This window comes from Canis aureus, chromosome 17, assembly GCF_053574225.1.
Source record: "Canis aureus isolate CA01 chromosome 17, VMU_Caureus_v.1.0, whole genome shotgun sequence".
NCBI lineage: Eukaryota > Metazoa > Chordata > Mammalia > Carnivora > Canidae > Canis > Canis aureus.
In genome coordinates, this window is record NC_135627.1 from 10,422,816 (window position 1) to 10,450,698 (window position 27,883).

General features: G+C 36.6%; 1 protein-coding gene across 6 annotated transcripts in view; it reads left to right on the forward strand.

Annotated features, from left to right (window-relative positions):
• Positions 1-27,883, forward strand: part of NALCN (sodium leak channel, non-selective) — a 318,959-nt gene that overhangs the window by 132,414 nt on the left and 158,662 nt on the right. For all 6 annotated transcript variants that reach the window (XM_077855055.1, XM_077855051.1, XM_077855050.1 and 3 more), the window contains 2 exons: positions 11,544-11,675; positions 26,903-27,070. In XM_077855055.1, the coding sequence (XP_077711181.1) occupies positions 11,544-11,675; positions 26,903-27,070 (300 nt within the window). The remainder of the gene's footprint in view (positions 1-11,543; positions 11,676-26,902; positions 27,071-27,883) is intronic.

Genomic DNA, 27,883 nt, shown 5'->3' on the forward strand with positions numbered 1-27,883 from the left:
AGACACCTTTCCTTCACTCCATGAAGTAACACCCAGTACAGCATTGTTCCTGAGGGAGAATAAATCACCCTGTTGTAGTCTCTTTGAGAGTAGGCTCTGGAGACAGACATATTTCGGTTCTGCTATTTATTAGTATGATCGTGGGCATATTTCTGCAAAATAGGAATAGTGCCTCCTTCCTCTGCTGTGAGGAATAAGTGAGAATTTATGTCCTACTCAAGAATTGGTTGCAAAGAATGGATCTTATGCTCACAGGGAGCCTTTGCATCTAGTCAGATCTGCCAGGCAGCTCTGCCTTCTTTGTCTTTGTCTCTCTCTCTCTGGGAAGACACATAGTTTCTCATCTTGTTTGGTCTGTGCATCTATCTGTTTTTCTCCTTGAAGACTGACCTTATTCTGTTTCTTGCACAGTGTACAAATGTGTCTGTTTGCAGCTGAGTTTTGTGACCTCTCATTCAAGAGCTCTAGAGACTCACCAAGAAAATATGCAAAGATGGGTTGGAAGCTGGGAGACTTTTGGTTTCCCAAAATGGGAGATAGGCCAGAGGCAGCTGATCATGGGAATGGAAAGGAAGCAGCCAGTCCACTTAAGCAAAGTATTCCTACAGGAGGAACCCAAAGTTATTTTCCCTTCTTGATGGCTTCTGAGTATTTTGCCTAGTCTCTGCCTACAAGAGCCACTCCTCAACACCCCTGTGAGCTTCATGGAACAGGTGGAGGAGGGACATAACTTTTTGGCCATATGAGTAGTGGGACTTGACTTCAGGAGTTATTATTCAGGGGTAGGTTTCCTATTAAACTTTTAAGTTTTGCAGGACTTGGGAAATCTTTTAAGGGCCCACAGACCATTATGGTCTGACCTGGAGTTCAAATCACTCTCCATAGGATAATTTCTTTGAAAAAACACCACCTTGTTTCCATATGTTTACAAGTGAATAGTTTGTAAATCAGAACCATTTCACAGGATAATATTCAGTCACTTCCTTGCATTAAAAATATTAGGAAGTAACGTAGGGACACAGATGGGAAGATTACCTATGTATCCACCATTAGAAATAATAACAGCTCCCATTTATGGACCTCTCCCTATGTGTCAGCCACACTGTGTGTTCGAGGTATTAAATGATTTCATGTTTATAGCAATGCCACGGATGTAGATGCTGCTGTGACCTCTGTGGAACACATGAGATGGAGACCCAGAGAACTTAAGTAATTGGTGAAGGTCACACAGCTGGTTACTGACTGGGGACTTGACCCATGCAGTCTACCTCGTATTTTTTAACTACTTCATTTCCACAAGGTGTATCATCCTCCTATAAAAATATACCACAATTTGTTCGTCCATTTATTCATTCTCCTATTGATGGATGTCCACTGAGGCTGGTTTTTATTGTTTCACTCTTGCACAAATTCGAGGCCACTGCCTGTCCATATCTTTTTGTGCACATATGTGAGAAGTATTTGAGCCTATGTAGTTCAGAGAGCACTTGTTGGAATAGAGAAACAACCTTAGACTTTCTGAGACATTGCATCATGGCTCCCCAGTTTCTAGTGCCACTTTTTACCCCTAGTGGCAACTTGTAAGAATTCTCAGTATTTAGCATCCTTGTCCACAGCTGTTACTATCAGACTTTTACACCTGATGGTGTGAAGATATCACATTAAATTTAGATCTCCCCGATTAGTCTGTGAACATTGAGCATTTTTTTTGTCTAGATTCATAGGCCACTTACATTTTCTGTAGATTGCTTATTCATTCCATAGATACACCCATTTATGTGTTGATTTTTTTTCAAACAATTTTCAGAAGTTCCATGCAGTTCTAAAGGGCAGATCACTTCTATCTGAGAAGACACTGAAGTATTAGAAAGATACTTCTAATGGCATCTGAATGCACGTTTTACACCTCTACCCTCTTAAGGCAATAGTGTGGTTCTGTTATGCGGTGTTACCGAAACTATCTAGAAAGTTTCTTCAATGTGTTCTTCATGTGCATCTCAGAAAAGTGAAAAGGTATAGTTGAGTCTTTTAACATCAACCAGCTACTTAGCTGTTTAAACTCTGTTTTAGCATAAGCAACAGCTTTACAAAGAGGTAACTCTAATGCATGGTAGAAAGTTCTGTTAAATTGGAACCTCGGTCCTCAGCTGCCACTGTGACAAGCAGTTTCTCTCCTGCCTCTCAGGTAGGAGTTTTCATCTCTTGACGATTGACAGATTTGGCTGCACAGTTGAGCCATCTTCCAAAACACACCCAGTGATTTATTACCGTGAAGAAAGTCACTGACAAGAAAATGAAAGTATGCATGAGACCTGGCATGCTCGAGCTCAGTTTTGCTCTGGTAACATCGTGTGCCTCCATCTGTAAAGAACAGAGATAATAGGCTCTTACCATAAGTAGGTCAAACGGTGGCAAAATTATTACTCTAGTGTTTTAATGCTCTTTGAGAAAATTTCCAATGAAGGCAAAGATTGGGGGAGGTGGACTGTGCGATATGTGTGTTTCAAGTGATAAAGTGACATCTGAGGCACTTTTCAGACATCTGTCTTCTTAATGAACCTTCTCAGAAACTGGCAAACAATCTCAAGAACTGATTGAACCCAAGAGACTGTAGCTTCCATCCACAACCAGGTCTCTGCTATGTTTGCAGACCAAGACAGCAAGATGGTATGGCTCAGCTGAGACTGACCCTGGAGTACCTGGGATGATTTGCTAAATCTCTCAGAGCCTTGGTTTGCTGACTTGAAAAATGGGGATAATAAAATCCCTCAGGGGTTTGTAAGGATTGGAAATGATGTACATAAAATGTCTAATGTGGTGTGTGGGATGCAGTGGTCACAAGGTCATAGAAATTACTGTCATTACTGTGAACACACTCCTCTAACTGTTCCCTGTCTCAGACTACTCTGTACACTTGTAGGGAGCCCAGGCTTATGCCTATATGTGGTCCTGTGACATCACAGCCTTGTTCCAGCCCTGTTTCTCCTTCTTAGGAGCATCTGTAAGAGTCCAACAGGCATGCGCCCACTTGTCATGAGCACAACGCCCCTCTCTTCTTGAAAACCAAACATACCTCTCCCTGACCCATTCCCTTGCAGAAACCAGGCTTTTCCAGCCTCTCCAGAAACTATGAGGCACCATCAGGTCCCCCCCAAAAACTGACTTGTCCACAATTCTGTCATGAATTCATTCTTTTTGGTTTCTTTGAATCAGAAAGATTCAAATCAGGTCAAACAAAACTGCCTCAATACAGTGATCTCTGACTCCTCAGCTCAGTTTGGTCACTTTCCTCCCTACTTCCAGTTGCTTCCATTATTGCTTTCACTTGATAAACACTTGGCAGATGTTTGGGGGATTATATCTAAGTGTACACATATACATGCTTTCATGTACAGAACTACACAATCTCACACACAGCAGCACAAATTCTTACCCTCCCGTTGTACAGGAGGAAAAGTTCTGGGGGATTAAAAGGAATAAATAGTATTCTATAAGAACCTGGAATGAGAATTAAGAATAGGAAGAATAAAATAGCTAAAGGCAAAGAGCATAAACAAAAGGTGTAAGAAGGTAGTTAAAAAGTTAATTGAAAGAGACCTGTTAACAGTCTTGAAACCAGTTAGGGCTAAATTAACTAAAGAGAGGAGCTGATTGTATAAATTTTCAATTATAAATATTACATATATATTTAAATATTCAACATGTTTGTATATATATATATAAATAGAATATATATGTATTTCAAATAATAATAATTTTTAGAATAGAGACCAGACATAAAAAATAAAAAAATAAGATAAAATTAATACTATTTTTGTTGATTAAATGGTTTTGTGTCTTTGATTTTTAAGCCTCTCTGGAAGAAAGAAATACTCAGAACATCTTAAAAGTCTTTGCGTTTCAGGTTATCCCAAACTAAATTCCTATATTGTTGCATATTTACACCTTCCAGTTTGCATAAGTCTCATGACTCTTTGATATTAACATTTATATTAATCAGGAGACATTTACTAACTTATGCCAGGCATTTGTAATATAGTCTTTGGAGACAAATTTCCATCAGATATTTGTTACATTGTCACCTTTGGAAAAAATGAAGGATACTTTGCTTCTCTTCCAAATCTGATTTCTGAGGTTAAATATGCAGCCGTCCTTCAAGTCTCTAGCCATGGTTTGAAATCGCTAGGTATTTTTTTCTCAGCGTTCAGCACAATTAGCGTGGATGAAGGGTTTGGAGGAGCAGTGTGACCCCCACCATGCCCTACGGCTGACAACAGGTTTGCATAGAGTACAAAAATACTTGTCATTTCCTAGTTGGCATAGTTCTTGCATATTTTTTTTCAATCCCTCAAATTTGTTTTTCTCTCTTTCTTAAATAATTTAAGTATCTCAAAATGAATCTCCCACTTTGAGATACTCAAAAATTCTTGCTTAACTCTACATTCATCAAATGTAACAACCTCAGTCCTTTATTGTGTCAGATCTACAATTTGTTTAAAATGACTGCCATTTAACTTCATTTTTTAATTTATTTCCCTCTTTTTTTGTGATTTCCCTCTTGAATTAAAAAAAATGTTTTATGTTCACCTGCCCACCATTTAATACTAAAAATAAAAATAAACATATAGAAGTAAATCCGAAGTGATTCTACATATAGAAATTTTAATTAGCTTTGGGAATGTCAATTGAAGTGTCCAAAGACCTTAATATCATCATAGTTTAAGTGTTCCCTGTCTAGCAGCCTTGGTTTGGACCTTCCTGACTTTTCATTAAAGTACTCATGAAGACTAAGAAGAATTCACAATACTGATAACTCAGGTTAAGGAAACACCTTTTGTCAAAATCTGGTGAGACTAGCTTGTAACTCTATGACCTGTGGAGTGCTAGTGAGAATGTAGAAAATGTTAGCGCTTGCACTCTGGCATTTCACTTATAATTGACTGTAAGTCAGAATCAGAGGGCTGTGAGGAAGGGACGGTCACTAAAGGACGCTTATTGCTGGAATATGTACACTGGCCTCCTAAGGCAGTCATCACTCTGGGTCCTTTTGTGTCCAGGGATAAATGGTGCAGGTCCTTGGAATATGCAAATAGAAGATGATATTACTTAAAGGGCACCTGAGTGGCTCAGTCGGTTAAGCATCCTACTTGTGATTTTTGGCTTAGGGCATGATCTCAATTGTGAAATTGAGCCCCGCATTGGGCTCTGCATGGGGCACGGACCCTACTGGAGATTCTCTCTCTCCCCCTCTCTGTGCCCCTCCTCCTCCTCCCTCTAACAACAACAACAAAAAGATTATATTACTTGAACTTCAATGTCCTAATTTTTTTTACATACTTTGCATTAATACACCTAAAAAATTAGCATCAAGAGTGAGAAGGTCTATGTGAGTGTCCTTGGCATTGTGGGGAATGATGGGTCTGTAAGTATCAGAATGAGATGAGATATATATATATATATATTTCATCCAGGCTAGAGTAACAGGAAGATACCAGAGAGCTGGGACAGCTGGGTGTGGGGCAGTGGTGTGCTTGCAAAAGTTTAAAATGTTTAGTAACCATCTTGAAGTAGGAGAGTCCTGACTGGTAACATTTGCCAATTAACATGGCTTTCCCACTATGGCCAATCTCTAGTTAACAACATGACATTGAACATGAAGTTAGGGAGAGATGTACACATTTGCAGCTCCAGCACACCACAGATGGGGCCAACTGTGTTTCCCCACCACCTTCAATCAGAGAGATATGTGTGTGTGTGTGTGTGTGTGTGTGTGTGTGTGTAGTAAAATTTTTGATGATCTCATCTGCAGTACCTAGTTTCCAAGGTCACTAGAGAGGGGAAGAGAGAGAAATCTTGGAGAAGGCATGCCCTTTCTTAATTGCCCCTTTTAGAATGACACACCACTTCCATTTTCATTCCGGTGAGAAGAAACACTTAAAATTGTCCCATTTCAGTGCTTATAGGCTAAGCAATATCATTTTGCTCTGTGCCCAGGGTGAGAAAACAGGCTTGGTGGGTGTATTGGTTAAGCAACAAGTCACCCCTAAAACTTAACAGCTTATAAAACAGAGACTAATTTTTGCTCGTGAATTTGTGGCTCAGCGGCTAGTTGAGCTGGTCTCCACTGATCATGGCCGGGCTTGTCTTGTATGTGCAGTCAGCCAGCATCCTTAGCTAGCTCATCAGCTAGCCTCTGCTTCTGGGGCATGGCTGACTCTTGGGGTAAAAGGGATTACAGGGCCCATGGGCATCATGTGGCAAGCCTGCCTGGAATGTCAGTGTGATGGCTCCAGGAGCTTTAAGAAGTCTCAACCCACAACTATTTTCTGTGTCTCTGTTCACATTATCTCTGCTATTGTCTTGCTACCAAAACAAGTCACGTGGCTAAGTCCAGAGTCAGAGTGGAAGGGCATGTCACTAACCTCCTCTTCCTTCTTTCTACAATTTGTTTTCCATCTTTGGGAAGCCATCCAGCTTACTGCCCAGGAAAGAGAGCAGTCCAGTCAGGACTTGACCTATTCAAGGGTATCACAGAATCTCAGTACCTTTGAGGGAAACCACTTGTGGATTTCTTTCTCCCCTCTGGATCTCCAGGGGCAGGCAGATGGGAAAGGCAGAGTTTCCAAGGACATCTATTGGTTCTGTTTTCAGTCTTGATATAAATATATTTGCTTTTTTAACTCGATTCTCTATATCAGACAGCATTATTTTATATATTGATTGTAGAAGTAACGTATACCCAGATGTCTTCTAAATGCAGGAAATAAAAAATGCTCCAGTTACACATGAGAGATTTATTTTAGGTTTTACATACTTGGTCTTTTACATTATGTTCTTGTTCTGATGCTCATGGCTGCATATGCAAGATGGTTTCTGAGAATATCATCTTGTAATTGCATCATTCTCCAAATATGTTTATGTTGAGGTCTAATTAAAACACAGTTTTTAGTACATGGATGATACAATCTTCAGCGCATGAAACTTGTTTACCAAGGTAGGATATTTTATTCTCTCAATTAACAATTTAAAGAAAGATTTAATCTCTGAGCCGTACTATTCATTATCCTAATTTATCCTCATTGTGCCCTCCAAGGCCACAGTTTTGATTTGTTGGATGTTTGCCTGCAGAGTCTTCAGAATCTTTAAGGCACTATCTTAAAGGCAAAATTACTGAACCAATTAATAAAAATAGCTCATATAAAGCACTCAAGCTAAAAATGGGGTAGCATAGGATCTTCCCAAAAATCTATACACCCTCACGGTCCCTCTCAAGATGGTTATCTCTTCCGTGTGATTTCTCCTGTTGTACCTCCTTACCTTCCTCACAAGCAACTGATGATATCTCTACCTTTAAATGCTTAGAGTGTTCTCAAATATTGTAGTAATAATAATAATAAGAGTCCTGAGTGCAAGATGCCAGCTTTGGGCTAGACTCTTTATATTCATGTTGCAACCTAGAGGTGTAGGTGCTTTGACATCCCTTTCTCATATATGAAAACTGAGTGACAAGGAGGTTAAATCATGCACAGAGTCCATATTCGAATTCAGCTCAGCCTATCTTCAAAGTTGAGATTTTTTTTCCCACCCGGGAGATCTTACCCCCTCTGTAAAGAACAGATCATCTTCAGCTTTCAAATACAAGCTTCACAAACTTGTTCCCTCTATCTACTCACAAACACTTAATGAAGGAGCTGCTGTTCCCTTTTCTTTAATACATAGAATAGCATCAGACACATTTTGACTGCCTGTTAGAAGGCAAGAGAGCTCCTACTTTGGACTCAAAACTACTTTAGTTCGACTACTTCTTAACTCTTTCTAACTCTAAGTCCACTTGTCCTTACCTTGTCTTTTTTCCATATGTGAAAGGGGATAACAAAATATCTATCATGCAGGGTTGTTCATTAAATGAAATTTTTATATCAGCACGCAATATGCTTGGAATGAAACTTGTCACAAACCAAGCACTCAAATAGTAGCTCTTATTTTGATAATATGTCTTACTGTCAATTTAAATTGAGTGAGGATCCCTATCCATATTTGGTGTAGACTCCACAGTCTCTTGAGAACATTCCTTTCATGGTAGGACTCAGAAATAATATAAAGAAAAGGGACCTTTCTCGTTTTTTCTGCTGAGGTAGGGCTCAGTATCATGCTGCAGACCCATTGTCTCATCACACATTCTGAAACAAAGTAAGATGCAAACCTTGGTTGTCCTAATGAGTTTACATTTGTAATTAGAAAATTTACAGAGACTCCTACTGGCATATCACGTTGGGTGGAACCCAAAAGGTAGAATTTTGTAGTACTGAAGCTTGTATACAGTCAGGTTTCATAGGAGATGTTTTGAACTGATATATGTCAAAATCACAAACAATATTTGTATTAGATTCCTATTCAGCTGTAACACATTACCACAAACTTATTGACTTACAACAATACATTACATATAGTTCTGTAGGTCAGAACTCCAAAATGCGTTTCAGCTGGCTAAAATGAATATATCAGGAAGGCTGTATTACTTCTGGAGATATAGGGAAGAAACTTTTTTCTTGCCTTTTCAAGATTCTAGACAGTACCTGCATTCCTAAACCTTATGAAAGAGTCTGGGGTGGCCTTCATAATCCTCCCCCCACCCAACAATGACTGAAGAGTCAACACATACTTTTGTCTTCATGAACCTAGTTTATCTGGGTTTTAATCTGGGAGAGTGGGGGAAGATAAGCATTAATTTTGTGATGATATATCCTAACATATTACCATAATATTCCAACAGGTATTGTTCTAATCTGTTCAGTGATTATAGACTTTTAGAGTCATGAAATTGTGAATTTCTGAAAAAATTTGTAGGTCACCCAGTTTAAACTACCATTCAAGGAGTATCCACTACAACATAGCCTCTCACACTTTAATATGCACATTAATTTATCAGTGACCTTGTTAAAAATGCAGATTCTGATTCAGTAGGTCTCAGAGATAGGGCCTGAGAACCTGCATTTCTAATATATTCCCAGGAAACTCCTGATTCAGGGACCACACTTTGAGTAGTAAGTCTCCTGATCATTCCTGACAGATACTGCCGCCTTGGAGATGGTTCTGCTATAGTCTTTTATTTGTATTTTGGTAATTCCCACTGTCAAATACAATTGTTATTTCTTGGATCAAAGCCAAACTAAAAATATATGTAAAACTTGTCTGATTTTTTTAAAGATACAAACCAAAGTGACATTGCAATTGAAGGGAACCTTAAAAAGTTGAATATGTATGCAAGATTCAGAGTTTTATATTATATATAGAAATATATACATATGTGTATAAAATATATATATATACATGCATATGTGTGTTTATAGGTATATATATATCCACATCCATGTTAAATAATTCTGAAAAATCTCAAGTTATATAGTATTTTATGGAACTGACTCAACTTTAACATTTCCCTTTACATTAATTCTTATAAGAAAATAAAAAATTAAAGGGTATAAATTTGTAATGTCCTACAGATAAGCATGGGTCTAAATGTAACATTTTTAGCCCTCCACATTAAAGAAACTGACAGCCAGCCAACATCACTTAGATTGAGTTGAGCTGAAGTAGACCATGTCACCAGCTCTCACTTCAAAGCTAGAGTTCTAGGCCTCATATTCAGATTTAGCTACTACACATACTGATCACCTTAATTCTTATTTGATATTTGAAAGTTATTACTTTGGATAAAGTCAGCTAAGAAATGGTGATTATAGTGTATCAAAATCCATTGTAAGTGATTATTTTAATGACTCTGTACCAACAGGGACACATAGACATCCAGACAAAAAACAACCTAATTATAATGACAGCACCAAAGTGAAGCTGTGACAGTTACAAAACCAATTTAAAAGTTTTTTGACAGCCATGGCTAAAAGCTTTGTTTGGATCTTTCAGTAATAACAGTTTACTTAAGACACAAATCCACAGCCAAGGAAAATAGAGAGAGTTGTGGTTTTTCTGTCATGCAGATAAAGTAAAAAGCATTTGAAATGTTTTTAATAGAACATTATGTGGAAAAGAGTATAGAAAAGGAATAATCATTATGGAATGTAACTCTCACAATTCAAGAATGACCAAATAACAATAAAAATTCTAATAAGTATAGAAACTTGCCAACTGATTTGCTTATCTGTGTTATGAAGGTCAGTGGTTCCTGCACACAAATTGATTTGCATTTAAATATGTTGATTGGCAGTCCTGGAATTTGATTTTGTATTACCTATAAAATAAGGTCAAAGGCACGTAAATGTAATACCTCCATAGCCACAGTGACACAGAACCTTACTAAATATTTGCTTTTCCAATAGCTCTGACATCTCCCAAATTATTAGATCTTATCACTTTTATTTATCTCCCTTGGTTCTGGACTCAGTCAGATATACAACATAATTAATTCTTTGACCTTGGGCAATTAATTTCCCCTTCCTGGACAGAAAAAAATATGCCTGATCACAAAATTGCATTTATTTTTATTACAATTGCAATCTTTATAGAACACTTATAATATGCAAGCACTGTTCTACACATTTTACAAAAATTGACTCATTTAAAATGATGACACCTTTGGAGTGGCCATTGTTATCTCTACTTTACTGATGAGAAAACGGAGGCTCACAGAGGCTTAGCTAACTTTCCCAGGACTGCAGAATCTGTATGTGTTGGAATCTCTACTCCGTGCAATTTGGCTCTGAGCCCACATCCTTAATAAGTGCCGGGTACTGAGGGCCATGTGCAGTTACATGCGTAGATGCATATGACAGCAGCTCAGAAGAGGCAACCCTGTTTCTCTTTTCCCATCCCCAGGTTCTGCTTTAGTCAGGTGCTTTTCACTGCAAAAATTGAAGAATTCTCAGGTCAGATCAAGTGTGAGGATGGGTGCTCCTATGTGCCGAGAAGAAAAAAGGCCTCAACATGTGATGGTGCTAGTCTCTGGGCAGTTAGCACCAAGGGATGTGATTTCGTGGTTTGTTGTTATGTGCTCAGGTCCTTTCAGTAGGTTAGCTTCTCTCTCTTTTTTTTGCTGCCCAAGGCCTTCAGCCTGTACTCTCTCTCCTTTTATACATTGTATACCCCACCATGGGTGGTGGATCCCAGAATGGACTTTAAACAGACTTGGATCTGGAGCCTCCTTCTATTGTGTCCTTGCTGTGTGATCTTGGACAAATGACTTAATCTCTGAACTCACTGGAAAAAGTGAGCAATACATCCTGCTGTGTAGAGCTATGGTGAAGATTAAAAAAGATAAATAAATAACATACTTAAAGTATGGCCTGGAACATCATAAGCATTGAATACATGTCAGCAATCACAATAATAGTCAATTTTTGGATGGTTGATTATTTCACCCCAGAGTAGGCAGTAGTGTTGGGGTTAAATTGCAACTCCACCTGCAATATTTGTGTGACAGTGGGAAGGTTATTTTACTTCGCAGAGCCTCAGTTTTCATCTCCATAAAATGGGGGTAATTTCCCACAGTGGCTTTTGTTAAGAGTCTATCTGTTTTGCCTCCTCAGCAAATGATGCGGTCATCAGTTTTCCACATGTTCATTCTGAGCATGGTGACTGTGGATGTGATAGTGGCTGCAAGCAACTACCACAAAGGAGAAAGCTTCAGAAGGCAGTACGATGAGTTCTATCTTGCAGAGGTAAGCAGCCCACTCAGATGCAGATCACCATTCAAGGTAGAGGTGAACCTCAGATGGGGCCTTTTGTAAACATGAAAATTGATATCAATTGCTTAATTACCTGACTTTGACTGAAGCTGATTCATTATCTACTTCTGAAGTGTTTCTTTGGCCACTGTGTTGCCTGCTTCATTTTCGTAACTCTCAGACTGAGTGACTTCCCCACCATGTCATGTTGCCAAGGTAACCCCCACCCCCAGCCCCTGCTCTTACTCTTTTGAGCTTGTTATTTTCCTATCCACCTCTCATTTTCTCTCCTTTCTCAAGTTGTGTTTAGTCTGTTTCCTGCTAAGGATGAGCAAGCACAGATTCAGAAGATTGTAAATAAGGAAGTCATCTCAGTAATACCAAGGAGAGGGCAGGAAGGAAATTGAAACAGATAACACAATAATTTCTGTACTAGAAACTGAGGTGTGACCACCTACACTAAAGATACCAAGTCAGGAGCAGGTAGGTTTAGTGATTAAACAAGCATCTTCTAGCACCCTACATATCATACTAGAGTTTGGGAATAGTACTTCTTATCAATTGACTCATTTTGTTAATAGTTGATTCTTAAATATTTTTAAAAGATTTTAATTACTCATGAGAGACACAGAGAGATAGGCAGATATAGACAGAGGGAGAAACAGACTCCCTCCCGATGCAGGACCCTGGGATCATGCCCTGAGCCAGAGGCAGATGCTCAACCACTGAGCTACCCAGGTATCCCTGATTCTTAAATAATTTAATGACATCTAGAGACCACTTTTTTAATTGTGAAAAATTATTTCTAAAATACAGCTCAGAATTCACTGGTGACATTTTTATGGAAAAGCTTATTTACATATAACTCTTTAGAAACCCATTTTTCTTTTAAGTGAGGTAAGCATATATAGCTGAAGGACACTTTAAGAAACCCAAAATATGAAAAAACAAACTTAAAAAACAGAAAAACAGTAATTTGACTATTTTTATTATAAAAGCATCTTCCATGTAAAAAATCCAATTTGCCATATAGTTGAGTTCTCTAAGATATCCAGAATTCCTCCAGTACATTTAAAAATGGATTTGGTTCATAAAAATTCAATCCACCCACACATAAACTTTTTAGAAAAAGAACTGATGGGATATACCTATTGAATGTTAACAAGAAAGTTTTAAGGAGTCACTTATGAATTCCCCTCTTCATAGAAGTTTGTTACCTGTAACAAAATATCAATTATATTAAACGTTTACCGTGATTTGATGCTGCCTAATTGCTACGTGGTATGTGGAGCTTACAGTTTAGCAAGAAATACAGATAGTAAACAATAAGTGTTTTATGCTGTGGGGTACCAATGACTGGAGCTCATGAAGAAATTATATCCAGCCTGACACTTGAAAAATGGGTATAATTTTGCTGCAGATCTAGCACACAAAGATTAGATTGTCATTAAAAACACAGGGAAACATGGACCAATAATGATATTTGCAGGTGAATTTCTAATGCTTGCATAATGGGATGGCAGCCACAGGGAGAGTCAGGTGAGAGGACATCTAACCCTGATGGAATATACCTCAAAGGAGTGTTGAGGAGCAATGGGTAGGGCATCTCTTCCTCATCCATGTGCTATCCTACATGGGCCATATAGGAAACTGGAGCATGAGCATCATCTTCTGGAAAGGACTGTGGTGGAAGCCATACATTTGGAACAGAAGCAGCTGAGGCAAGGATTTAGGAGGAAGATTAAGTGAATAGGAATAAGAGAATGTAGAAGAAATTACTTAACATGGAACCAGACTCAAGATTAGTTAAAGGCTCTGGGTGGAGAGAGATAGGAAGATACATAAGGCAGAAGAATTATAGTATTAGGACCAGAGGTTAAAGGGTTGATAACAAAATGCCTGGAAATCAGAACAGAAATGGCTATTGGTGATTGGGATTATGCTAATCTCTCTGGAGTGAGTTGTATCTGCTGGTGAAGGAGTCCTGGATATTGGAGATTACATTAACATTTCTTCTGTAGCCCTGCCCAAGGTGGGAACTCAGTGATACTAAATCAGTCCTGTAGAATAAACACAGGGCCATCCACTGGGAACACAGAAAACAGAATCCTCTGGCAAATTTCACCTAATTTTTTCACATATAAAATTGATCTCTTTCCTACTGTGTTTATGTATGTTACCTAACTTATGATCATGCAATGCCAACAAAATTTCAAATAATTTAATACTATAGAGTTCGCTGATACTCTAAATGCCTTAGGAGAATCCAGGTGTAGTTGATAAATCCTTATCATTTGCTTTTTGTGTATAGTATTAAACAATTAAAAAAAATAAAGCAAAAAGCCAACCAGACAGGATTCTACAGCAGAATCTAACATTTGTTATGTGTCTACAAATCATTGCTCCTTCCCAAACACTGAAAATAAATTTGATTTTAGTAAAATAAGTAGCGATAATTTCTTCACTTTCAAAACCATGTGGACATTGCTTTATTCTTGAACTACTGAAGCATTCAGAATTCATTTCACTTCTACTGACTGATTTTGAGTATCTGAGCTTCCCAAAGCACATTTGGCCCTTATGCAATAGCATTATCACTGCTCTATATCAGAAACTTGTAAATGAATCCAAGTAATTTGTTCCAAATGAGTATTCTTAAGTTATTCTAATCACACTTACTCTTTTATAAAATACTCTCTTTTTTAAAAGTTTACAAGGACATTTTGAGCTTTAAGTCAGGGTCAACAAACTTTTTCTTGGAGAACCAGATTAACAAACATTGTTGGCTTTTCAGGCCACAGGCTTTTTGTCTCAACTACTCAACTCTACCACTGTTGTACAAAAATGAGTGTGGGCTGAGAATGATGGTGTTCCAATAATACTGTATTTACAAAAATAAGCAGTGGGCTCAACCTTGGGTTAAACTATAGAAACAGAGAGTATGTCAACTAACATCTTTATATGTTAAATTCAAATATACTAATACTAAACAATAATAGCTGCCATTTGGGGGAGATTCTATTATGTTGCAAGTACTTTTAAAGGATTTCATTATCCCATTTAATTCTTAAAATAACTGTAATAACAAATTCAAGTGTATGGGCTATAATGATTCAATATTTAAGGCAATAGCATAATACAATATTTTAGTAACTTTATTTTAAAAATAGATCACAAATAGCCCTGAGCTTTCAGAGAAGTAATTTCTTGAGTTCCCACATATTCCAGGATAATTTCAAAAATTCAGAATAAACCACTCTACCCATTAGAATCAACTTGCAGTCTAAAACACATCCTTTAGATAAGCATAAATTAAGCTGCTTAGCTTCTGTTGTATAAGGAGACCAGTTTTGCTTCTCTGGACGAACCTAAATTTAAAATTAGTAAGAAAAAGGAAAAACATTTCTTTGCTTTTTTAGGTTATGTATAAACATAAAAAGGTAAATTTACTTTCTTTTTAAAGAATTTTTAATTCTGATCTTAGATAATACATTAATATTATACATAAAATCAATTTTATAATGAACATAATTATATGTTAAAATAGATACTCTCATTTTCTTAGTAATAAAACTTGAACAGTACTTTTCTACCATTATATAAAAATATATAAATATATAAGTGTATCCCCATAAGACTGTATGTTTAACAGAAACTTATCAGCACAGTGTTATGCACAGAAGATTAACAATTTCAACAAAATTCCTCTTTTAAGAAAGTCACGAATTGATGGGAGAGCTAGCACAATGAAGCAAGCAATGAAGAACAGCATTTCTGGTGAAGAGAGAGGTTTACCTTTTTTAGGATGTCTCTTCGGTTTCCTGTTTTTCTATGACAGCTGTGTGTTTGAAGCAGAAAGGCCTTTGTAAAGTCTGGACTGTTTGCCATCTTTCAGAAAGTCATCTTTTCTAGAAAAGTAGTTTCTGTGTCCCTCTGAAGACATTTGGCTTTATGATATTTGCTAAAATGAAATTAAATGAAAGACCCGTTTATTTTACTTCCAACAAAATCTGACACCTATATTTCACCTCATTATCACAAGAAACGACCAAATTAAGAAAGTGACTCATTTACCATAGCAGCAATCTTTCATATTATCATTAAGTTTAATATCATTTTTGGAAATTTTTCATTAAATAAGTTTTTTCTGACAATAACATTTTTAGTCCTTTCTTCTAAAGGACTTGGACAGTACCGTGTTATGTGAAAAATCATATAATAATGACATTTTCAACTATTCAGTGATCCATTTCAAAAGTTTGCTGTTAATGTAGAATATGGACAGTACAGTATAGATAAAGAACAAGTGATTTACAGACACCTCTAGAGTGGTTCAGATAGTCATTTACTTTGGTGTAATTTAATCTGAATTTCATTTAGGAAAATAGGGTTACCTGAATTAGATTTCTTGTGACTTTTGTACTATGATCTTCTTTTGTGACAAATATGCATTCATTTTCTCATAATATCCATTGTGTTTCTTGGCAAATATGAGATAGAGACCACAACACAAATCTTGGATTATACATTTCAAATATCTTTCCTACATTTGGGCAGCACTTCTACCATTTTATCTTCTCAGACCTGCATGGCACAATCAGCTCATTTATAATTTGTCACCTATAAATGTTCATACATTATTCATTGATTTAAAAGGGCAGAACGATTTCTATTGTTATATTTACATTATGCATGTCATTTTCCATTTGGTTATTTTTCTCCTTAGTGTCAGAAATTTGGCAATCATCTTACTGTTTTACCTGTTCACATCACAAATCCAATTGCAAGTTCTTTTAGAAAACAAGCATTTTAAATTAATTTCTCATGCTTTGCACTCTAAAAAATTATTTTCACGAGTGATGCGCTTTTCTGGAAACAAATATAAAACTGTTTTTTGGAATACCTCCTTTAATTTTTAGATATATATTCCATTATTGGTAATTTTCTTGAGGACAAGAGAGTACGTTATGGTATATATTAAATGACATAAGTATTATTATAAAATTAAAAATGTGGAAAAGAAATAATAGAATATAGTGCTTGAAGAACTCCTATAGCCTGCATTCCTGAAAATATTTAACTTTGCTATGGTGACATTAAACCAGATACATCTATAAAGTATGCATTTTCAACAGGGAGTAAAACACCTATAAAGGGGTAAAAATTGGTTCTTAGGGAGGCAAAAAAAAAATCTTACTATTTCAAGATTTTTTGCCTCCTTAAGAACCAATTTTTGCTCTATTTATAGAGTAGAAATAGATATGTGAAGTATATAAACAGATATACAAAATATATTTGGTATTAAGATTCCATATGGCATGGTGTTAGGAACAAAATATCTAAAAAGACTCCTGGTTGGGAAGGAGGGGGTGATCTAAAAAAAAAAAAGATTGGAAAACACTGATAGGAAAATTTTTTTAATAAATTTATTTTTTTATTGGTGTTCAATTTACCAACATACAGAATAACACCCAGTGCTCATCCCATCAAGTGCCCCCCTCAGTGCCCGTCACCCATTCACCCCCACTCCCCGCCCTCCTCCCCTTCCACCACCCCTAGTTCATTTCCCAGAGTTAGGAGTCTTTAGGTTCTGTCTCCCTTTCTGAAATTTCCCACACATTTCTTCTCCCTTCCCTTATATTCCCTTTCACTATTATTTATATTCCCCAAATGAATGAGAACATTTTGAGAGAAATATTTGTGTACTGTTTCCAAGTTATTTCAAATAATGTGACAATATTTATGGAGAGTTTATCACACTTACAGATCTTACCTTCAGGGCGCCTGGGTGGCTCAGTCAGTTAAGCCTCTGCCTTTGGCTCAGGTCATGATCTAGGGGTCCTGGGATCAAGACCTGTGCCAGGCTCCCTGCTCAGCGGGGAGTCTGCTTCTCCTCCCTCTGTCTACCATTCCCCATGCTTCTGTGCACTCTCTCTTTCTGTCAAATTAAAAAAACAAAAAACAAAAAACAAAAAAAAAAACCCTTTACAAATCTTATCTTTGCTCTTGAAAAGATGAGTTTCAACTTGTAAGCACTCACACATAGCATAATGTGCTGCAAAGATGAGAGACAGAGGAAACATCCTAGGGCATCTTGTCCATGTGGCGGGCTGCGACGCGAGGAAGCACAGCAATGGCACATGCACTCTCAGGCCATCTGCCTGGGATTTGTGGAAAGCCCAAGACTGGACACATTTCCAGATGATTCTTCTGAGCAGTCCTTCTAAGTATTGAGGTTCTGCAGGCAGCCCTGGGGTCTTCTCCCTTTTGTATGGCCAACAGCACAACCCTGGCAAGTTCCTCTCTGTCCAGCTATTGTCAAGGCTCATTTCGCTGACACAAGCTGGAGCCACCCACTGAGAAGTGTTGCTTTAGCTTCCCCCTTAACTGCTCCTCTCCTCTCCTTCTAAACTGAAATCCTGCACTAAACCTTCTAGCCTCCACTAAAATAGCTGATGAGCAGTAAGCTAATTTAATTTTCCTAAATCCCAACTTTAATTCCTGACATAGTTCTTCCTTACCCCAAAGTAACCCATAGGATAAGTAAGTTACATATATTGTCATATATAACATTTTTCATAAAATTTTACCACTTTGGGATTATAGTTTCTCAGAGAACTAGACTATTAGCTTATAATTAGTAATTGATTATGTTAAAAATGAGGTATTGTTTCCCACAAGTACTAGAATCAGAAACTCCAGGAGGAATATGAGTGGAAATATGGTATTTACATATAATCACATAACAGTTTGCTAAATCCTTTTTTAGTGGCCATAAGAGGGTTTGAAAAGCATATAGGTTTTCCCACTGAGCAAATAATAATGCAAATGGATCCAGCTGCATATTTAATCATGAATTATAATCCTTTAAAGAGATAATTCCATCTGTCTTTTTGATAGCAGATGCAAAGTTAGCAAAGTAATTAGTTGTATTTATATATAATTTGATGATCTATTTGGATATATTTCAGGTATTTATTAGTAGTTCCCAACTTTAAAAACAAAAAGACACTTTGATATGGATTTCATTCTTTCCTCTGGAATGCAAGTTTGAAACTACAGGTGAAGACTAGAAATGGATGTGTAGGTGCCTGTCATTGCTCCCTCTGCTAATATGACATCCAGGTCAGGCTGCAGGTTAGACCTTTAGAACCCATCTGTGTTTTCAGTTACTCCAGAGATCTCCAATGTCTGGAGGACTTCTTTCATATTGTTATGAGACCTGGACTAAGAAGCCAGGGCTAGAGAAAACTTGCCTCTTTGTTAGGACTATGGCAGAGATTTAGATCCCCTGGATGTCTGGGGCTGACCCTGCAAAGGAGTTACACCTGCTCAGTGGTTGCCTGTGGTCCAGAGAAAACCAAAAGAATCCCACTGATCTTGATGAGCCAGGAAGGGAGCATTACTAGAAGCTGAATTACTTCTAGGTAGAGGCAGTTGGAAATGGATTTCACCAGCCTAAGAGGAGCCTTGACATGGAGCAGCTCCCTCCCGTGGGTGCCCAGCAGATAGACCTTGAGTTAATAGGTCACTTACCATAAAAATGGTAAATAAGTAAAGAAAAAGTATTCTCCTACAAAGGGACCCAGAAATTGAGGATGAAACTCAGAAAACGAAGATGAATGAGTACAAGAGTTTCCCAATCGAGTACAATTGATGGAAGATATAGTAGGGTTTGTTTTGTTTGTTTGTTTGTTTGTTTTTAATATCTCAAGCATAGGCAATTAAGGCACAAAACAAATTTTCTGAAGCTTTGGTTAAAATTTTCAAAAAATGAACTGAAAAAGGGGATGATTATTGTTGAGAAAGAATGATAATATGGGAGATCAGGTGGGGAAAGAAAACCTCAAAGAAATGGCAGAAATCATGAGGGGAAAAAGCAAAAGAGACTAGCCACTCTGATGTGACCAATAAAAGGCCCTGAAGGAAAAAGAATGGATAGAAGAAAAGTAATAATGAATGAGAGAGAGAGAAGTGTTTCTAAATTGAGGAAAAGCATAAATCAGTAGATTGAAAGGAGACAATAAATCTCAGAGAGATTAAATGAAAAAAAAAAAAGTACATTCCTAGACATATCCTGGTGACCTTCCTTGGTTACAAGGATAAAAAAAAAATTATTAAGCCTCTGAACAGGCGTAAATAATCTGCAAAAGCAAAATAAATATACTGTTCATCTACAATATTAAAAGGTAGAAAACGATGAGTCAATATATGCACAGACCATTGAGAGGAAAGAATCTGTATGCAGTCAGGATAGTCATGTCCATGTTAAAAATGCATTTTGGTGGGTAATGGGTGTTAAGGAGGGCACTTGATATGATGAGCACTTGGTGTTATATGTAAATGATGAATCACTAAATTCTACTCCTGAAATCAGTATTACACTATATGTTAACTAGAATTAAAATAAAAATTTGGGGGAAAATGCATTTTGGATAGGGAAGGTTTAAGAGAGTATACAACCTGTAATATTTATCTGAGCAAACCACTCCAAAGTATGCTAATTGTAAGTATATTAGAGAAGTAGCAAAGGAAAAGCAGACATAGAGGCTGACAAGGAAAGAAAAGAGATGGGTGTCAGATCCAAATGAAAGATGACAATAAAAATGTCACACCAAAATCCTTGGGAAAAACAGATAGTTATGGTTCAAGAAACTAGAAGTAAATGTGTAAACAACTTTTTAAAATCAGGATTTAAGAAGAGGCATGACACCCATGAAGCATGGGGTAATAGATAAACATGCTGCTAAATTTGTAGATGGCAAGTATGTGAGGGATGGGTGAGCAAGCAACTTTGTATGGGAGAGGAGCTTATTACTATTCCACTTCAATGCAATAATTTTAAAAAAAGATTGATTTATGACCATTGGGAATTGAACTGGGGGATTAGAAAAGCAGAGTAAAATGTCGAAATTAGTGGGGAGAGGAGGGAAGGAGGAGAAATCAACAACAGTTCGACCACATCAGAAAAGACAAGAAAACATTAAAAGATGAAATAACAATGACATACAAAAAACTGGAACCAAGACCAAATCTAATTATGGTACATTAAATATGTACAGGTTGAATTTTCCTCTCAAATGACATAGAAATCTGATTATGCTTAAACACAAACTCAAATATATTGATCATAGGAAACACATACAGGATGGCCCCAAAAGGTGACTGAAAATCATCTCTCAATGAAACAAGTAAAAGTGACACCTAAAATATTAAAACACTTTAAAATGCTTAGCAGAACATGCAAAAGATTAAGGAATATTCTCAAGGACAAAAGTTAAATGTGATATGAGTGCAGAATATGAGGTAGGCACTAACACTACAGCTACCTGAGAACATTTGTCACATAAAACTTTCCATTTTAAGAGCTATAATCAAGATAAAAGAGGCTGTGAAGGTGAGGTGCCAGGACAGAGACCCCTGCATCACATAGGACACCTAAGGTCTGTACTTCAATGAAAGAAGGAAAAAGTCCACTCTCAGAAGAATATGATGAGGAAAGCTTCAGTCTTGACTTTGACTACAGATGGATAGATAAAGAGTAAGATTTACTGAAAATGTGTCAACACAAGCCTGCCCTCACATGGGGTTGGATTTCCCATGGATTGTACCTACTCTCAAAGATGAGATAATTCCTTTTTTTAATGGTTAAAAAACATTCCTTTTTAATGTATTTATTCGTGAGAGAGAGAAAGAGGCAAAGGCAGAGGGAGAGGCAGGCTCCTCACAGGGAGCCTAATGCAGGACTGGATTCCAGGACCCTAGGATCATGCCCTGAGCCAAAGGCAGACATTCAGCCATGAGCCACCCAGGCATCCCAAAGATAAGATGATTCTTATTTAAGAAATTGCAGATCATGCAAAAGGTGGAAAACTCCACAGTAAGTTTGAGAAAGCTAGCATAAGCTTAATCAAAAGCTGATAATGGTAGTACAAGTAAAATTATAGACCAATTTCATATATGACAATTACTACAAATAGTATAAATAGCATGCTATTCAACAAAATCCAGCAGGTTAGCATTACCATCTAAAGACTTATTCCCAGGAATATATAAATGGTCAACATCAAAGACCCTTGTGATATATTTCATTGCCTCAATGAATTAAGAGCTAAAATCCTGTAAGTAGAATAGGAAGAAGAAGAATGTCCTTAAACATGGTAGCAATTAATTACCAAAACCCATTGCAACCATTATACATGAATGCTGGAAAACTTCCTTTGAAAATAGGAGTAAATTATGGATCCTTCTTACTGCCACTTAATCAGAAGTGAGTATCACAATACAGATGCAGCATTATAGCTAATGAATTAATACAATTAATGCCAAAATAAGTCTTTAAAAATCTTATCTTCATTTGCAGATGAAATATACATATTTCTATAAAACTCAGGAGGTATTATTTAAAATATTAGAATTAGAAGAATCTAGTAAGGCGGTTATAGAAAATCAATATAGATAAATCGATAGCTTTTTTCTCCACTGGAACTAACTAGGCAGAAATGGTAAAAAAAAATAAAATAAAAAAAATTAAAAAATGCATTTACATTAGTTATCATGATAATAAATTCATAGAAATAAATTTCACAAGCAAACAATAACATCTTAATGGGGGAAATTTTTATTAAAGAACATAGTCCAAAATAAATAGAAAAACTGTGGTTTTGGATAGAACTACTCGGTAGTAGTCCTTCTAAAGTCCTATTTTGTTTTAAAAGGTAAAGAAAAAATTTGAAAAGATAAAGATAGAAATATGTGACCATATAAAATCTAAAGTACTTGTAGAGCTAATGCCACCAAATTTAAAAATCAAACTATTGACTAGGGAAAAAAATATTTGCAGTTCATATAGCAGACAAAGATTAATGTCCTTAATATCAGCAGCTCTGAAAACTGATAAGATAGATAAAATGCCACCATAGAAAATTGGCAAGGTTATGAACAGGAAAATTGTATTAAAAGAAAAATCTAAATGATCAATACATATATGAACAGATAAGTAAAGGTTTGATTAAGTTTGATTACATCTGGTGGTAGTACAGATTTAGGACAAGAAACCCTTTCCTACCTTGCTAGAAGGCAAAAAACTTACTATAATATCTTGAAAGTAATCCCTTAATATTGCCTAAAATTTAAAACATGCAAAACTGTCTTTTGCTCCAATAATGCCAGCTTTGAAAATGTATGTGTACATATAAAAGCCCAATAAAATACCAATATTACATAAAGATAGTTGGTGTAGTCTTGTTTTAGAAGTAGTGAAATGCTTAATCATTTTCCCCTGATGATTCCCTATCAAGGAAGTAGTACCCTTCATTAAATCAGTAAAGAAAATGTCGAATTAAATAAACACTGAAGACTTCTGGGTAAAGATGGCAGAGTAGGAGGACCTTAAGCTCAGCTTGTCCCACAGATACGAGTAGGTAACACCCACATCAGTGTAAATAATCCAGAAAACAACCAGAAGACTAGCAGAACAGGCTCTCCACAACTAAATGGAGAGAAGAAGTCACATTGAAGACAGTAGGAAGGGCAGAGAGCTAAATGAATCTGAGGGACTGTTCATGGGAGGGAGGGATGCCTGAGCGTGGAGAAAGTGTCTTCATGCCAGACACCAGAGGTACAGGAAGCTCACATAAGGAAAACAAATCCCCATAATTTAACTTTGAAAACCAGAGCGGGGGGGGGGGGGGGGGGGGATCCCTGGGTGGCTCAGTGGTTTGGCGCCTGCCTTCAGCCCAGGGCGCAATCCTGGAGTCCCGGGATCGAGTCCCACGTTTGGCTCCCTGCATGGAGCCTGCTTCTCCTTCTGCCCGTCTCTCTCTCTCTCTCTCTCTCTCATGAATAAATAATAAATAAAATCTTTAAAAAAAAAAAAAGAAAAGAAAACCAGAGGGGTGTAATTTCAGGAGTTCTTACAATCACTGGGGCTTAAAACCTGGAACTTTAAAAACCAGCAGGTTTTGTTCTGGGAGAGCTTAGAGGACAATAGGAAACTGAGTCCCCACCCTTAAAGAGACAGCACAAAAACAGCCCCAGGGAGATACAGCACAGAGGCAGCAATTTGAAAAGCAACTGAGTTTATGGAAGGGAGATTTGTTTATTAATCATAGAGCATGTGCTAGAGGAGCAAAGGTCCTTGGGAGACTTCAAGAATAAAAGAGATGACAGGTGCAATTTCCCTCCCCTACCCCCTAGCCAAGACACTGTGGGAACCAGAATGGGGAAAACATTCTCCACCTAATATGCTAACAGCATGTCCCATCCATGAGTTTTCCTGCAGATCTGCCCCTTCAGTACACCATTGGCTGGAACCCATCCAAAGCAGTGCCACAAGCCTGGCAGTACTTAAGCAGCCCCAATAGGGGTAGCACCACCCCAAGTGACTCTTACCTTGGAGAAAAGGGAAGATAACCACACACACCAGTCAGCTAGTTCCAGCAGTGGTTTGGGGACAGACATCTGGTCTGACTACTGGCCCCAACCACCAACAAAAGTTTCTCAGGGGACAACACAGGGAACCCTACAGTTTGGTGCTACTGTATCTCTAGAAAATGCCTGATATGATTCAACTCAAGCCCAGGGTAGCCCCAGAGCAACCCACTAACAACACAGGGACCAAACCCTGCCCGAAACAGGCAAAGAGAGTGATTCCATATGACTAGACTGAAGGCAGAAATGGCTTAGCCATAATACTAGGACACACACAACATACATAGGAGATACCCTTGAAGCACCAAGTACTGGTGAACAGGGGACATTGCCCTGCATGGCAAAAAGTAGTGAAAAATTGAGAATTTTAAAATCAGCAAGAAAAAAGAAAGCAGTTACATAAAAGGAAAACCCCATACAGCTATCAGATGATTTTTCAGCAGAAACTTTTCAGGCCAAAAGGGAGAGTCATAATATATTTAAAGTACTGAAAAAACCCTGCAGCCAAGAATACTTTATCCAGTAAGGCTATCATTCAGAAATGAAGGAGAGATAAAGAGTTCCCTAGACAAACAAAAGCTAAAGGAATCCGTGACCATTAAATGATAGCTCTACAAGAAGTGTTAGAAGGAAGGAAAAGTAAGACCACAAGTAAGAGTAAGAAAAGCAGGAAACACAAAGACAGTAAAATTAAGAACATCTATAAAAATCAGTCAAGGGATTCATAAAATAAAAGGATATAAAGTATGACACCATATACCTAAAAACATGGAGGGGAGAGGAGTAAAGAATAGATTCAAATTTAAGCAACCATCAACTTAATATAGACTGTTATATGCATAAGATGTTAGATACAAACCTAATGATAACCAAAAGTCAAAAACCAGTACTATATATGCAAAAAATAAAGAGAAAGGGCTCCAAATATGTCAATAAGGAAAACCAGCAAACTGTGAGAGAAGAGAGCAAGAAAGGAACCAAGAAGAAATACAAAAATAACCATAAAACAAGAAACAAAATGGCAATAAGTACATTCCTATCAGTAATTACCCTGAATGAAAATGGAATAAATGCTCCAATCAAAAGACATAGCATGAGAGAATGGATAAAAAAAAAAAGACCTATCTATATACTGCCTATAAGAGACTTATTTCAGACTTAATGTACATTAAGTAAAGGGATGGAAAAGCACATCATGCAAATGGAGGTGAAAAGAAAGCTAGGGTAGCAAAATTTATATCAGACAAAATAGATTTTAAAGCAAAGACTGTACCAAGAGACATAGAAGTACCCAATATAATCATAAAGGGAACAATCCAACAAGAAGATATAACCATTGTAAATATTGCACCCAAAATGGGAGCTGTCCAATTTTCCCAACACCAGTGGGGTTATTGAAAAGAGACTTTTTCCCATTTGATATTCTTGCCTCTTTTCTCATAGATTAATTGAGCAAATAAGCATGAGTTTATTTCTGGGCTCCCTCTTCTGTTCCATTGATCTATATGCTAATTTTTGAGCCAGTGTCATACTGTTTTGCTTACTACAGCTTTGTAGAGTATCTTGAAATCTGGCATTCTGATACCTCCCATTTTCTTCTTTTTCAAGATTGCTTTGGCTATTCTGGGTCTTTTGTGGTTCCATATAAATTTTAAGATTGTTTGTCCTAGTTCTTTTACTTATTTCTTACCAATTTGGATGCCTTTTATTTCTTTTGCTTGTCTGATTGCTTGGCTTGTATTTACAGTACTATTTTGAGTAAAAGTGATGAGAACGAACATTGTTGTCTTGTTAGTGATTTTAGGGGAATAATTCTCAGTTTTTCACCATTGAGTATGATGTTACCTGTAGGTTTTTTCAAATATGGCCTTTATTATGTAATATGATTGGAGGAAAAAATCCCTTCTGATACTCTATGTTGTCCTAGAAGAAAAGAGGGAAGCTCTCCTCTATTACTGTTTTCCATTAAATCATCTGATATCTTCTCAGAGGGATTTGTTTGACTAATTCCAGCCCTCATTCTTATGCTCTTTAATTCAAAGTTAATCTTATGTATTACAACTGAATTCCAGTTGCAAACTTCTTTATAGAATGCATTTTCTAACCCATAGGACAAGTAAAGGAAAAATAACATGCTGTGTTTATAAGTGTATTTTATAACATTGGTATTTGTAATAGTAAATTCATAGAATTAATGTGATAGATTAAAAGGTTGTACTCATTAATATAGTAATATTCATTGTTAATTTTCTTAATTATTATTAAATTTCTTAATTATTGTATATATACACACACATAAATTGCTTGATATAGAATCCATATTTCTTTGCTTGTTTATGTGGCCCAAAGCATAAATGAGATCTACACTTTCTTATTTTAGTTTAATGATGCTTAGTAATATGCAAATCATTTTATAATATACCATGGGAATTATAGAAACTATCTTCAGAAAATCCAAATTATGGGAAAATGCAGCCTTTCTGTGTATATAATATTCAAAGAATGACGGTGACTTCTAGATAATACCAAAAAGTGAATAATAAAGAAATACCACTTACAAACACTTAAGATTTTAACAAATTTTGCTACTTGCTTAAGATGTATTTGACCTGTTATACTCTAGTTGGTGTTTTTCAAAACCATTTTTTTATAGCATGTCATTCTAGATCCTTGTGGGCTTCTCATTTTATATAATAGCAGCTGAAATTCACACATTAACACGTGTATGAAATATTTTGAAATAAATTATAGTTTTAGGTTTTAGTTTCACTGTCTCTTTGTTCCTCCAGGTGGCTTTCACAGTACTTTTTGATTTGGAAGCACTTCTGAAGATATGGTGTTTAGGATTTACTGGATATATCAGCTCTTCTCTCCACAAATTTGAACTACTACTCGTAATTGGAACTACTCTTCATGTATATCCAGATCTTTATCATTCTCAGTTCACATACTTTCAGGTAATATGAATAATGTCTATTTGTAGAATTTTTTTCTTCCAGAGAAAATAGCAGTAACACTATAACAACTACACAGAATTATATTAAGTAGTTATATATAATTATTATACAATAAACACAAACTTGAGATACGCTCAATGACATCTTCAGTACCAAAAATTCATTCATAATTCATTACTGAGTTAATGAAAACTCTGAAAATGCACAGTAATAAATGGAGATGTTTTAGGTGTAACTTTCTGAGATAAAAAAATAAAGTGCATTTGAACTTCACTAATTTTATTTATTGGTGATTCCAAAGCTGTTGTTTTCAGAGCAATTTTAACTTCAGTTGCCAGATTACAACTTGAGACTCTGTTTCTAATACCTTGGGAAAGGACCTGAGAATATAATTCACAAAAATGATAACAAATGTCCTGCATATATAAGTGAAAAGCTGAGCTCTAGTAATCACTGCCAAACATATTGAAATCACAGAGGATATCGTGGTTCAAGCTTTCAGTATATCAACATTTTTGGACATAAATCCCTTGTCATTTGTTGGGTTATATCTTTAGTCTTGGTTATCATAAGTGAGGTGGCTGGGGTAAGAGATATACACACATTTAAAACTCTTGATACAAAATGCACTTCCCAGTCATGCCATTGTATGTTCTTGGGTGCTGCTGTCTAGATTTACAAAATCAACATGAGCATTTAGTACTTACATTTGAGAATCATTGTACATAATTATAGAAAATATGCCTGATAAGCAAAACAACAAGATATCTTTTATAAACCTATGAAGTCTACCAAATTAAGAAAAATATTGAT